Here is a 15,516-nt window from a genome sequence, read left to right as displayed (position 1 = left end):
GACTTCATTTTTTTTATGTAAAATCAAATTTTCGATGGAAAAGTACTGCAGTGATTTTTTTTATAAATAAGCCATTTTCATGTAATTTCTTGAGAAAAAGTTGCAGCTTTTCATTTTTTAAAGATAGTTCTGGCCGATTTTTAAATATATATTTTGTAAATGCTGATATTACTGATAATATTGAATATTTAGCCTTTTGAAATGTTAGTCATGAAACCAAAATTTTCTAAATACTTTTTTTTATGAAGAGATCAGAAAATTTCACGAGATATCGATTACCAGAAAAGAGGTGTTATTTGGCAACACTGTGAAGTTTAGTCCTCATGCACTTTTGTATGGACAGCAGTCAAATTTGTATGGAAAATGATATGGACAAACGGCTGACTTCGTTGGGCAATGGGCATACAGAGGGCACCCAAAAAGTTGCAACCATTCCATACCAAACGAAAATTATAATTAAAATAAGGCTCCTTTCGTTAAGAAAAGTGCTCATAATTGGAGCTGCGATAATGCCAAAGTTTTTGAAAATATCTAAGAACTCATAAAAATATTTTTCTGAACATTATTTGTTAAAGTAGAATAATTAGGGTTTTTAGCGTATTCTAAGTAAGGTGCTCTCGATTGTTGTTGTTGTTTTTTTTTTTTTCATTTGCATTTATCCTTTGAGATCAAAATTATTGTAGCAACGAAGTTAATGATCACCTGAACCATATCATATAATTAAGCCAAACTGGAACAAAAACAATCATTTTTTTTTTCTATGGGATACCAATCACACAAAGTTCGAGCAGAATATTTTTGGTTTCTTTAAGTAAGTAGGACTAATGCAAATTTAGTTTTAATTGAAAGGTTTTGTCTTTTAATTTCAAGACTTTAAATTTGGTTTCATTTTTTTACAAGAAAATCGTTTTTAATTTTTTTTAATAACGAATAATGCTTAAGCCAATGTACAAAAAGCTTAAAATTTTTATTTTTTAACACAACATTTTCTTTAAAAATAAAGCAACAATGTTTAACTTGGTAAAATTTGTATCAGTACTTTGCATGGAATAAGGAACATGGAACCTATAGGAGAAACGGGCAACATTGAAGCGCACCAAATCTGAGCACTGGAGCACAAGTAACAAAAACTGAGCACTAAATTTTGGGTTTTAAATTGGCGTCAATGTCAGCAATATCTACAACACTTAAAAGCGTTGTTAGAGCACTAAATAAGCCAAAATCAATGCAGATTTGTAAACAAAGCGTCTATTCTGTTCATTCTCTTCATGCATTTATTATTATTTTTCCTATTGGTGAAGTTTGTATCCTGTTTTGAGTATACTAAATTCTCAATTTTCTCGTCACCCTAGCCTACCTACACCCCCCTTTAAAGAGACGAGTGCGAGAGAGTAAGCAAGACAGCAAGGTTATTGTTTATGTTTTATCACCCATCATCATCCGGTACTGCGTGGTGGAAGGGACTGTGCTCCGCTCTCTCTCTCGAGAGAGCGGGATCGAATCTTTATTATTTATAACATTTCCTCGTAGGAGTTGTAATGAAAAATGCGTTTTCTGTTTATACTACAAACCCGGGGGGAAACGCTTTTCATCTAGTAGGCACGGCACGAACTCTCTCTTTCACGCTCCCTCTCTCGCGATTCTTCCACGAACAAAAGAACAACAGAGAGCGTTCGGCTTTCCGCCTGCCTCTGATTGGTCGGCTCTCGCGCACGAAGTGCGGGTAGCGGAGAGACTTGACTCTCTCGGGCTGGGTTGCTACGCATCGGATCGTCAGTATCGTTCGGACTGTGGTAACTTGCGGACGTGAAACTGCGTCGCTCCGGGCTTTCGGAATCGTTTGTGAATTGAAGCGAATATTTTCCACATTTTTCTTGAGTGTTTGTGGAAAATTGAAGGAGGATTATTGCAAGGAAGCGGATTTGAGTGAAATCATCTACTAAAGGAAAAATAGTAAAGAGGAAAATCTGTTTTCCTCTCCCGCAAAATTGAAAACAGAGACGCATAAGGATTACGTCACGGACGGGTTGGTCCAGCGGGAAAATCTGAGGAGAGTGGAGCTCGGGGGAGAGTGTTGTTTTCAATGTGGTGAAAATTTGTCCCGGAAGCGAGGAAGCTCAGGGAAATTTACGAGTGAAAACGGAAGATTGCGTGTCGTACGAGAGGGAGTGTGTCTGTGTGTTCTGTTACGCGCGCGTGCCGCGCAAATGTTTAGAGTCGTAAAAGTTCAAGAATCGAAACGCTATTATAAATAAAAATAAAATAAAAAGCTGAGGCAAAATCTCCGTTTCGTGGTGTGTCGTCTGGGAGTAATTTATAGTGCATGACGTTCTAACCATAGAGGTTAACGAAGCATCGATCATTTTGGGTGGAAGATCATGCAGATCGAAGCCGGATCGAGCGAGTGCGATAATTGATGATTTGACAGTTCACGGCTTGGAGGCATAGTCCGGTCGTCCGTCCGGTCCAAAAAGGAGAATCGATCCCCACGTGAGGACACGCGCCCAAGGGGGGACACCATTATTATTTATCGTCCTTCTGGAAGAACCCTGCTCCAAGGGCATCCCGGGAGTACGTGAAGAAGGAGGGCAGAAAAAAAGTCTGCCAAAAACAAAAGGCGCGACAGCCTCCGAAGACGACGACGGCAGGTCGAAGATCGAATCTCCTGCTCCTGCCCGGTCGACGTCGTGGTCCGTGGAAACAAAAAGGCCCCGGGAGGTGAAGGAGAACGCAAGCAAACCATACAATTCTTCTACCTTTGGAACCTGAAAACACCCCGAAGGTAGCGAAGAGTGAGGAGGAGTAGCGAACGAAGCGAGGAAGATCCAGACATGGCGCCGAGATCCAGAAGAAAGAAGGCAAATGGTAAATAATAAATTAGAAAAATATATATTTTTCTCCTGATTTTTTTTGTTCCTTCTCCGAGTGTTCCGAGCCGTGTCTTGCGAAGCCTTGGAAGGTGTTCACGGAAGGCTCCACGCTCCGCGGAGAGATGTCCGTGTTTTTGGGCTTCATATTTTTGATACGATATTATACGTTTATTTTTTTTTCTGGTGCGATTAATAGTAATGTGGGATGGTTGGCGACGTTGAAGAGACGAGGTCAGTTTTTTGGCAACGGCAGCACATTTTTGATACCTTTTTGAGGGGATTTTCGCTTCATTCTCCCTGTGGGGGTTTGTGAATTTAATAATATAGGCCACGGGGCAGCGCAGGAGGAAATTGATTCGAATCTGGGTCCCGAGAGGAACACGCCTCACGATTAGGAGGTGTTAAATCAAACTAGGAAGGTCGTGACAGGTAGCGATTTTGGTTGGGAGTGAGGCAAAATACGAAAGATTTGTTTTTTTCTTCAGTTTGTTTCACTTACGATATCGGAATAATCAATATGAAGCAAATTTCTACAAATTTTACAACCAACAATTCCTAACATATTTATTTTTATTACAAAAAAGTGGTAGGTACGATTTTGATTTTAGACATTGTTGATAACTTTAAGATTTTGGATTTTCAGAGAACAACTTTGCTGAAGCATGTTACAGAATTCATAACATCCACATATCAAATCCAAAATTAAAACATAAATGACATAAAACTTCTAAACAGCATTGGTTGTAGACCAATTATAGCATTATTTCAATATTTCACTTTCATACTAACTATGGTAAATTAGTATGAAAAACTTTTTGAACTAAAAAAACTAAAGAGTTTATTAACTGTGTTGGAATTCATTTTCTGAGTGATTGAACAAACTGTAAAATTTAGAGTTTCTCTAAAAAAAATAGTTTGTACCTTAATCTTGGGATAATTCCATCAAATTCTATTGAATTGATAGATACTCAATTTTTAAAAGCTAAGTAAAACTGAAAATAAAGCTGTAAGCTAATTAAAGCTAGAAAAACTTAAAATAATGCTGCAAATAAAGCAATACAAAACATCAAACTTTTAATCATACACAGAAAAAAAAAGTTGAATTTTTGAATGTTGAAAATTTGGTAGGTTGAATATTACCTCTTTATTTGTGTAATATTAAATAAAAAGTTCAGTAGAAATGAGCAAGCAAAACGATAACCTGCAGGACATACGGGAAGTTCCACTAATATGTAAATCCTTTGAAAATCTTATGTTCAAATAAAGCTCAGAGCACAACATCTACCATGACTAGTGTAAATGGAACCATTTTAAAATATTAGCTAGATTAATAGTTAATTTAATAATCGTCACAGAGTCAAATTATAAAATAACACCTTTTTTTAAGAAACTCCTGAAATTAAAGTTATTTAAAAATAATCAGAAATTAGTTTCAGGATTTCGAAACAAGTTTGCATGTTTTTTTCTGCTGAAAAAATTACTATGAAAAGCAATAAAATAAATGATATGTTATGCCTAAAGATTGACCAAGACAATAAAAAGCATCTGTTTTATCAATACAATCTGTTAGCTTTACTTCAAATTTAGATAATTTATCTTATTTATCAATGCAATCTGTTAGCTTTACTTCAAATTTAGATAAGAAAAAACTTCAATTTGTGGTTTGGTTGAGCGTTGAGCGTCAATTTGGACAAAAAAATACTTATAATTTGTTTTCACCTTGACCATTCTTTTCGTTTACTTAATTGGCTCATATTTGAAATAAAAACATAAAAGTGAAAAAAAGAAACTTGATAAAAATTAAGAGAATAACAAAGTCATTTAAATACTAAATAAGTTTTAAAAACAACATTTTTTTTACAACACATTACCTACGAAAAAACAAAAAAAAAATGAAACGATAAATAATCAAAACTGGAAATATATATTTTTTATGTAATGACGATGCAAATATTTTTTGAAGTCTGATTTTTCTGACCAACATTGAAGGGGGGTGAAATAAACTTTAGAAAAAAGCGGCCTGAGTTTATTTTAAAAAATGCTCTCCCATTTTTCCATTCTCTTAAAGAAAATTCAATAAATAACAAAATTGTCAATAATCTAATAAATAATCTTTTTCAAGGACGCAAGCCCAATTCAACAAAAATAAATTATTTATTTTCGAGTTTCGTGTTTCAAATTACATAAATTTCCCAAAATGCTTGCTACCATTCGCTTTATTTTGCGAACTAAAGAAAAATTCTAAAGTGCTTTCTCAAATAGTCCTATGTTTGTGAGTTTCCTATGCAGATATGACCTTTTGAAATAGTTATCTTAAATTGAAAACCACGTTTTTGAAATAATCATAGCTACTTCTTCGTTTGAAATTCAAAAGCAAGAAAAGCTCCATAAATTAGCTTTGAAATTGCCATCGCAGTTTGTACACTTCACGCTGGTTTTATTTATGATTCTTTCCAATTGAGGATTTAATTAAGAATAAATTTGTTGTCATAAAATGTTTTGTTATTTGTATTACCTATAATGGACCATTTTTGAAAAGACTTATTTTGCTTAGAATCTTGGATACGCCCTAAGCAAGTCCTACGAACAATAGTTTATGGATTGTGTAAAAGTGTTGAGCACCATAAACTGCATTCAATACATCAACCCTTTCCCAAAACAAAAAGCGGAAGGTGTACTGCAAACCCCACATCAACCAAACCAACCAGCAGTCGGTCGTGCCTGTACCAGCTCAGGTCGCCAAGAGTTCGTTAAACCCATTGCTCAGCGCGTCTTATCTCTGGACATACACGGCTGGCTGTCACGATAAGATTCGGCGGTTTTTCCTCCCTCCTCCACTCTCCAAAAACTCAGTCCAGCAGTTTTGAACTTGATTATGTTTTGCTCTTTGGTGGGCAATAATAACAATATCGTAATTCACCCCACAAAAAAAAAGTTTGTGGAGATTCCAATACTTTTTCGTCCGACGAAACGTCGGGCGTCGTCTTCGACGACGTAATCTGTTTCCCTTTTTTTTACCTAAAGAGAGAGACAACTTTCATAATTAAATGCCCACTTGGTGCAGCACCAAACAGCTTCGATATTTTTTTAATGAATTCGTCTTCATTTTTCGATTGGGAAGTTATCTCGGTTCGGTTTCCGTTTGGGTCGTCGTCTCTTTCACGGAAAAAGGGGAGAAATTAATTTCGACAATGTGTCGCGACGTCTTCTTCGTCCCCGCCCGGCCAAAACACCAACCTAGAATAATAATCACTTTCCTTATCGACGCCCGGTTTCGACGGAATCTTGATTGTCCGGTTTTTTAATTCGTTTTCGAGCGGAGACGTTCTTTATTTTCGACAGAACTTTAATTGAACATTACACTCACGTGCACTTTCGGGGGGTTTGGGCTTCCTGTGTGGACGTAATTTGAAATTCTTGAAACTCAGCTGTCTTTAAGGTTTTCTCAAAATTGAGGCTTTTTAATTGCTTTCGAAGAAGACAATACCAAATGAACCTTCCACCTCGGTAGAATTCGAAACCAACAAATTTAAATTTGTAATTCTTTTCAAACTCAAACCCAAGTAAACACAAGGTGAAAGATGAAAAGTGGATGCGGATTAATCCGTATCTAATCTTCACAGAAATCTGTTTCTTTCCGTTCCTCTCCTTTTTTTTTGGGTGCCACGAGAACGAATCTTCCTCTACTGGTGGTAATTTGTATTCCCGCTGAAGCTCAAGTTCACCGCAACCAACCAACGCGCCAAGGCTGTCAACTTGAATTTAACAGGAAATTTTACTCTTCTTTGCCTTTGAGAATAATAAACCGAGAAGGAGGAGGAAAAAAAGTCGTGGAAAACGTGTTGAATAAACGATTTTTTCGGTTTATTTTAATTAATTAACTTTTTTTTAGGGGGGGTTTCCTCTGCGCTGCGCGGGTACGAGCAGTCGTGGTTCTCCCGTTTCAGTTTGGGATTCCGGGGAACCTTTTTTTATTCCGGGAATTCTGGGTGCGATATAGTGCTTCCGCTGAAGTGCTGGTAGTGAGTGGTGGTGGCTTGTGGGAATTTTTTTTTCACTTATTTTTTATTCAGTTTTAAAGTTATTCATTTAAAAAAAATCATACTTTTTACGAAAAATCAACATTTGACCATCCCTACACCAATTTTTCCAACAATTCCGCTGCACATGTTCTGTTCACAGCCGGGAATTTTTCTGGCTTTTCAAGTGCACATTTCGATCTCTCGGATGTCGTCGTCGTCGTCGCCATGGTACAAATGAAGGCACATTCACAGCTTCTTTTGTGGATTGTGGCCGTTTTTTCCGTTTGCTTCTTTTCGTATTTACGTTCTGAAAATTTGTACGAAAACAGTGCCCTTGGATTCGATTTCAGTTGGGCAGAGATGTAGTGTTTGAGGAAGGGAAATCTTCTAATAAATATATTTAAAAAAAATCATTCAAAGCAATCAATAAATAACATACAAATGAAAACACCAGAAGTTGGCTTCTAAATTACCTCTGCAATTTGCACATTTCACTCGCTGATTGTGCTTCCTGTTTTACATCAAATTTGTTGTTCACAGTCTATAGATGATTAAAAATGAATACATTTTCAAGAATCTAGAGTTTTCTTGCAAAATAGAGGATACGCCCTGAGCAAGACGTACGACCAAAAAGTGAGAAATTATAGAAAACCTCTTTATTAGAAATCCCATGAAATTTAAACATTTTTTTAAAAAGACATTGAGCAGTTAAAGACCGAAAACAGCAAAAGTCTCAACATTAACTATTACATTTGACGCATTTTACTCGCTAATTGCACTGATTTGAAAACATTTACTTCGATTTGAATCAAATTTGCTAAGAATTGGACCAGAAGATGGCTTCTAGATTTCCTTTGCAATTTGCACAAAACATGAATAAAGTTGATTTTTTTATTGATTTGAGTTACTTTCAAGATATTCGTGGAAGAAACAAATGAGGATACGCTCTAAACAACATGTGTGACCGAAAAGATAAAAAAAGAATACTTTGCAAGTTAAGGGAAATCTAAAAAATGGAAACAAATTTCGAAGAAAATCATCAAATACATCAAAAACAGAAATTAGTATCAAAATTTACGCAGTGACATTTTTCCATATGATTAAAAAATTAATAATAATATTGATTTATTTTAAAACATTTCCCTCGTTCTGAAACAAATTCGTCAAATCAGCAGGATCCATAACAAAAGTGCTCAAATCGTGCTCAACTTTTGCATGGGAATTCCCTGGCGATTAGGGTGGTCCTATCAGAAATAGGGAGGTCATAAATTGCGTATCTTTACGATTTTCTCAAAAAACACAATTTCAGTGGTGGTTAGTTGCTACATATCAAATGGAAACTGCTGTTTCGAAGGTCTCTGGACCAAAAAACTCACTGCTGGAAATGTTTTTTCTATGATTTTTAGGATTTTGATTCACCACATTCAAAAATGAAAAATAGACTCTGGGATGTGACTGATTGAAAAAAAAATCAAAAGTGATTTGTGCCAAAATCCCTAATCGCCAAACAGAAAAATACGGGTCTGATTATGATGTCCAAGTAACTCCCAGGCCAAATTTGAGCAAAACCGGAGCACTTTTGATCTAAATCTGCTGGTTTGACATGGAACCGATTAATGTATAAATTTAGATACGCCCTACGCAAGACCTACGACCAAAATTAGAGAATTTTACAAAATTAGATAAATAATATGAAATTCAAGAAAAAAATCATTGTAGAAATATAATAAACAAATAAAAAAATGACAAAAAACACCGAAAGTTAGCTTTTAATTTACCATTGCAATTTGCACACTTTACATGCTGGTTGTACTTTAAATTTGGGCAAATACACTCAGATAAAACGGGTTTGCGAGGAAAACAGTTACATTTGGAAACACTTTAAGGCGTCATCCATAAAGTATGTCACGCTCTAGGGGGGGAGGGGGGGTCTGAGCAAGTGTGACATTGCGTGTTATAAGTATAGGAAAAGCGTGACAAAGGGGGGGGAGAGGGGGTAAATTTTGGCTGATTTTAGCGTGACGTACTTTATGGATGAAGCCTAACCAAATTTCAGTTAAAATTAGGATACGCCCCAAACAAGTAGTACGACCATGGTCTTCTCTCATCCTCAGTACACCACTGTCTCTTTCGCCACTTGTGCGAACCAAAAGTCAGCAAACCTGACACTCTCCCTTTTTTTTTTTTCTCCCTTTTTTTTTCTTTTTTGCACTCACAAAAGAAAATCGCAACGCGCAAAGGTATTCTCCCGTTCCTCAAAACGAACCAGCAAAACAAAAAAAAAACAAAAAGAACTGACCATTCCACTTTGTTCTGTTCGTTTCGTTTCGCATGCTGAATTTTCGCCCGAGCTGCATTCAGCTGCATCTCGGAAATTGGCCCTTTTTTTCGGCCTCCTCCTTTTCCAAGATCGGTTTCGCTTCGTACTCGAATGTGACGTTTCAAAAGGATCGCTCGATCTGGTTGGCTTGGGCGGACACTACAATGTGCCATAAATTAGGCATTGAATTCGGTGCTTTTCGAGTCGAGGTTCCAGAAAGGAGGATCGGATCTGGGGAAGAAGACTCGCCTTTTTTGGGTATTTGTCCGGGTGTTAAATTTCATGAAGGTTCGCCTTTTTCTCGCTCAAGAGCGTTTTTTTTTTTCTTTTCTTTGAATAGCTTTGATTACCACGAAAACAGATCGTAGCGGAGGACAAAGATCGACAGTGTTTAGAAGAGTGGAAGAATCTAGGACTTTTGGGCTGGGCAGGGCAGGACAGGGTGGGAGATTTATGCACGAGGTCGTCCGAGCGTATTGTGGAAAGACGAAGATGACGGTGATGGCGAGAAGAAATCGTAAAATTTAATGTTTTTCTTTTTCTCTCTGTTTCATTTCTGTTATGCTGATGCTATGGTGTGTACGAGATGCTAGAGAGGGCACATCTCGATTTCTGTATGTTGATAGCGGTTTAGAATATCGTCTGTGTTGTTGTTGTTGCTGTTTCTTCTCCAGTTCTTGGACCTTTTGTATTCGAAGAGCCTCGTTGACGTTACCGATGGAAAATTTGAAATTCAAATCAGTTACAAGAGAGCCATATCTATTGGTATTTTTTTCAATTTCAATTTATTCTCAAGAGTAGAGTTCGAATTCATGTAGTTAAGTTGAACCCATCTGAATTAATAAATCCCAAGTTGGGTTCCAACTCCAAACTGATCCAATTTCCTTGACCAACTCGCCTCACTTTGATCGCACATTAAAGGCGGCTAATTGCGGGAAATAAACCTTTAATTTCATTCAGTACAATATCTTTATTAGCCCATAACTAGCTCGCGCTCACGCCAAATCGCCTCTTATAAACACCCCCTCCTGCCACCTTCTTGGACCTCGTCCGTTGATGGCTATTTGTTTAGGTTGAGCCAACTCACGCAATTTTTCTGACCCAGCTGAGCTCTGAGGGTTTAAATTCGCACACAACGGCGGGCGCGCGTAATGATCGTTAATTAATGCTCTTGTTTACATCTGCTCCTAGTAGTAGTCCAAGTGTGTAGTGTGCCGCCACCAATACCGACGGTGGTTTTGATCTCTGTTTTGACTTGAGTCGCACTTTTCCTGTGCGTAGGAACACATTTTAGTCGATGAGGAAGTATTGAAAATGTTGAGCAATTGATGGTTAAGTTTGCATCACTTTTTTGGGATTTACGGTTTGACAAGGGTGGACGAAAGTGTTAAACGTGATAAGATTGCTAAAAAATAGGAAAAAACTCTAAATCTTTAATAAATCCCATCCTAACATAAATCACACATTTTGATTTTTAAATTGCAATTTTAAACATGTACTGATCAATTAATCTAAAATTTCGATAAATATACATTTTCAAAATCTCAATAAAAATAATAAAAAAAAACGATGAAGTTTTGACATCTACAACAGGATTTAAAAAAAATCGCAATTTACATTTTTTTTTAACCACCCTTTCTCGTATAGAATCAGTAACCATACAAAAACTACGCGTCGAATTCTTTATGTCAAGGAACTTCCATGGCAAATTTGAGCAAAATCGGAGCACTTTTCAACTGGCCCTGCTGATTTAACGTGAAATCACTGAATGTAATTTAGATACGCCCTACGCAAGACGTACGACCGGAATAAAAGAATTAAAAAATAATAATAATAATACGTAATCCATAATTGTGCACTTTCTCAATTTAAAAAAATAACAAATTTTAAAAGGAAAAACCTAGTGCCAATAACTTTAATCAGGGTTGCCAGTTTTTTCAAAATGTTAAATAATTGAACCGATTTGTGAAGCAACCTAATTTGGATACGTCTTAAGCAAAACGAGCGACCAAAACGCGAAAAACATGAGGAAAGAAACATCATCAAAATAAACAACAACTTAGCTTTAAAAGGTCCATAACATAAGTATTTTTAAATCATGCCAGGGTTGCCGGTTCTTTAAAATTCTATCTACTGAGACATTTTTACGAAATTATCTTCCTATTGATGCACAGATAATTAGTTTCATAAGTTCTTTTCTTTCAAATTTACAAATTATGCTTTTAATAAGTTCAATAAATTCAAGCAAAATACTTAATAATAATCGAAATCAGTTCTTAAAATTTTATTGGTGCAGTAGGAAAATATTTTTCAAAATTTTAGTAAAATTGCTGAAATTTCGGAAAATTTGTATAATAAAGTAAAAGAAAAATAGAAAATAAGTATCTTAATATTATTTTTCAAAGTCAATTAACCTAAATAAAAGTGTTGTCAGATCTAATCATTTGAAACGTAGTCTAACTTTGCACAGAAACATGGTGATAAAAATAAACAATAAATTAAAACTAAAAATACTCTAATTAACAACCGATATTTCAAGAAAGTGTTGCCAGTTCTTTAAATTTTGTTTTTTAGAAAGATGTTACCTAAACTGAATGCACCAACGCTTGCTAAGAGCGTATCCTTGACCTTATGCCTTTCAAAAAATCGTTTATAACTCCAAGCGAAGCTTATTTGGAGTGGAGATTTTCCCTTATCCTCTTAAACAAGTCTAGCATCAATACTTCCCGTCATCCAAATTTATTTAATTGTAACCGGTGCGATGGTGAGAATCTGGTTATGATGGAATTGGTTCTATTTACAATTATCACTTCCTTGAGCTTAGACAATCATCACATTACATGGCGGAATCCAGTCTGCAATCCGCTAAAATCATCGACTACTAGCAAAATGCTCATTGGGTATGGAAGAGTTGCCAGTTTTCAAAGTATTCAAAAAAATAGAACAAAAATTAACCGAATTATTAAAGATGATTGAGTCAGATTCTCCAGTATTAAATATATTCATTACTTTGCTTTCTATAACTGCAGCTGATTTGTTGGGGTGTTCGTAAACTACGTAACAATTTAAAAAAACTTCAATTCCTTACATTATTGTTGGTTTTGTAAATAAAAAAAAACCATTGAAACATTTTCCATTCACCACTCAGTCTGCCAGCATGCTCCAGCCGTTATCACACTCGAGAATGAGATTGCATTTCTCGTTGAGAAGGTTTCTTTTTTTTCCCTATAATTTCACATCCCATCCCAAACTTACTCTCACACGTGAGCGCGAGAGAGACAAGCCCCACATAAACAAAGCCACTATCTCGCGCGACTTCCTTTCCCCACTGCTGACTGCAGAGCGTCAGTTTACATATCTGTGAACAACACGCCTCAAGGCGCGTGTGTGCGTATGTTTTGAGTTTTCCCTTCTATTAATAGCGGCTTGTGTTGTCGATCTCTCGTGCGTGGTATTTGTACTACCCCACGCAGATTTTTTAACCCCGCGCAGCGGAGGAAATTGGAGCACGCGGGATCCCACGGAGCAGGCCATGCGTGTTTTGTTTAGACGACGCTCATCCGTCTGACGTCTTGCGAGCGTCGCGCGCGAGAGAGTAATGGCTTTCGGAAGTGGTGGCCGACTAGTTTTGCGGCTGTTTGGGTGGGGATTTTTGAACATCGCGCGCGGCAAAATCGACAATACTTTGACACTTCCGGAAGCGCGGCAATCGAACTCACGCATTTCGATTCGGTGGATTTTGAGAGAGCGCGGGCTCGCTCGCGTGAATTTGCTAATCTGGTCCCGCTGTGAGTTTTGACAGGACGTGTCAGCTTACCAAAAGAAAAAAAAGAGACACGACGAAATCGAGTGGCGAGGCTAAAGGCCATCGTGGCTGGAGATTTGTCATGTCGTTTGATAACGCAGCATGGGTCCAAAGTTGGGGCGACTTTTTTGCCGGGTTTCGTTGTCATGACGATTTTTCTCGATAATTATGAGCTTCACTGCAAACATTGGTTGACGGATCTTGACCGAAATTGGAAACAATGTCATTTCGAGTAGAAACGTCAAACACTAATACAATTGACGCAACAAGGTAGGCGCCAGCTTTAGCCGACGTCTGTCAAAAAAAACTTCAAGCCACTGAGGCTCCTCCCCCTGCAAATTAGCAAAACATACACGCCAAAATGGTTCGACCCCATCAATCCACCGATTTCCACCTAATTAGACATTCAAGCAAAAAAGCTCGGTGCTTTACTCGAAGTGCACTCCTCCCTTATAAGTACGAGCCAAAGCCAACTGCGTGGTAATGTATGCTCGACATGCTTTCACCATTAACATAATAATTACAGTGTTGTCAGTTCTGATTCCCGTTGAGGCATGGCCTGCTCGGTTGCTGCTCGAACCCCAGACTCCGTCCGTCCAGATGGCGCTAGTGCTGCGTTCTTCTGCGCTCTGACGTTTCGTCTTCTCCTCGCACATTTCGCACATCGCTTCGTCTTAAAACTTAATGTGTTATTGATTTTTTCCCTCCTTTTCCGCGCCATATAAGTGCTGTCCCGCCGCTCCCCCTAACCTCAAAAACTGAGTTTTTAAGCCAAGGTGCCCGCTTCGGGGTTCGTAAACATGTTAAACTGTTTCTTAATTCGGCAATTATTACATTATCATTATTATGGCTGTTGTTATTTATTTTTATTATTAATATTAATGGCTCTTGTTGGCTCCGCAGCCAAAAGTTTTGCTCTTGCTTTACTCACCTCGTTGGCCACTTACGCGCCGCCGCTGACAATTATGTTTCCGATACACTACTTGTGTTGAGCCCTCTCCTGTCTACGTCACGTCATCCGCCAACCCTCCCCTTTTCCTGAAAAATTGTCTTGTTTTGAGATAAACCAAAAACGGGTGACCCCCTCTAACGGAACACCTTGGCAATGTTGGCATGGCCAAAAATAAGAGTTGATGTCTCTCCTTCCTTTTTTTTCGAGATCTGAAGGTCGTAAACAATGTTTTGCTTTTTTTTTTGTTTGGCGAGAGACGCAATTAGTGTCTCGTTATTGTGGCGGGAGATGACGGCGACAACGGCCTTGTTTTTTGCGATTTTCTGTAACCCTTGACGCGTTAAGAAAGATTCTCTGCGTCTTTTCAGAAGGGCGTAACTCTGGATGTAAACAAACAGTTAATTTCGATCACTTATGCGAATGCAGAGCGGTTTCGTCAATTCGATTTTCGCTGAGTTGCCAACTTATGTTTACATTTCGACACCTTTGTTCGTTGATTTTCGAGCACGTTATTTAGTGCTTTTGACAGCTGTCAGTTGTTCCAATTAATTAATGAATTCGGATTTGCTAATTCGAATGCAGTTCCCTTCGAATTAACATATTCGCTCTGTATTAACATTAAAATGAGTAAAATTAGCTGTTTGTTTACATCCAGGGGGGCGTAACTCTGGATGTAAACAAACAGCTAATTTCATATAACATAAATAACAAAAATGACAGCTAATTTTGATGTAAACAAAATAGTCTATTAGGTTTTACAGCGTGACGTCACGAGCGCACACGCACACACATTTTTACAGAGACACACGTGCAAAAAATGTAAACAGTGCAGCCAAGCTGTCAAATTTCTAACATCAAAACCGAGTCGGCGTAAATCCTAATACCACTTGCTATAGTGACAGTTCACGTTGAGTAAAAGTGGAATAGGCTGCTAGTTTACATCCAAGGTTTCGCCCTATTGAAAATTTACTATGGATTTGACAGATGGTCGTAACATTTGCCAAGGGCGTATCCTTGATTGTGACCAATTATGCATGAATTTCGACACAATTTAAAGCTCAAAATGTCAATTTCCCTTCCTAAAGCTATCGGATTCACTCGTAAATACCTCTCATTTTAGCATATGTCACAACGGAGACCAAAAACAACATCGAAAATAAACAAACAAAATTAACGTCGCTTTGTCGTTGTGCCCACAACTTTCAAGTCGTTAACCTGTGTGTTTCGAGAGAGAGAGAGCTTCATTATTTTTGTCACCGGGAGTAAATATTATTTATCGCCCAATAAAATGGGCAATTTTCAGTAATCATCGTAATTTTGTTGATGTCTTTTGTGTGATGCTGTCTACTGGGCGAAGGGGAATCTGTTCATTTTTTTGTGTGGGGGCGTGAATCTCACGGGATGACGAGAGCGAATATATGCATAATTAAAGGCACAATTTGTGGCCATGTTTACGGACGGTGCCCGCGTGAGCTCCGCGCTCACAATGGGCCATTAACGTTTGCGAAACCCGAGTACTAAAGCGTGAATGGGCGGGAAATTTATCG

The 15,516-nt window shown here is 37.6% G+C and overlaps 1 protein-coding gene and 1 long non-coding RNA gene across 3 annotated transcripts in view; one reads left to right on the top strand and one right to left on the bottom strand.

Annotated features, from left to right (window-relative positions):
- Positions 1–15,516, bottom strand: part of LOC128093143 (uncharacterized) — a 279,040-nt gene that overhangs the window by 188,246 nt on the left and 75,278 nt on the right. The gene's annotated exons all lie outside the window — the stretch shown is intronic.
- Positions 1–15,516, top strand: part of LOC120412484 (bone morphogenetic protein receptor type-1B-like) — a 260,560-nt gene that overhangs the window by 233,041 nt on the left and 12,003 nt on the right. The window contains exon 1 of one of the 2 annotated variants that reach the window (XM_039572977.2): positions 1,773–2,865. The exons of the other annotated variant lie outside the window; for it this stretch is intronic. Within the exon in view, the coding sequence (XP_039428911.1) occupies positions 2,832–2,865 (34 nt within the window). The 5' untranslated portion in view covers positions 1,773–2,831. Of the gene's footprint in view, positions 1–1,772; positions 2,866–15,516 lie in introns of those variants that run through there. 2 annotated transcript variants of the gene reach the window in all.

The sequence above is a fragment of the Culex pipiens genome, chromosome 2 (assembly GCF_016801865.2).
Source record: "Culex pipiens pallens isolate TS chromosome 2, TS_CPP_V2, whole genome shotgun sequence".
In the NCBI taxonomy this organism is placed as follows: domain Eukaryota; kingdom Metazoa; phylum Arthropoda; class Insecta; order Diptera; family Culicidae; genus Culex; species Culex pipiens.
The sequence above is the reverse complement of the archived record's forward strand: the minus strand, read 5'-3'. Positions and strand labels throughout refer to the sequence as shown.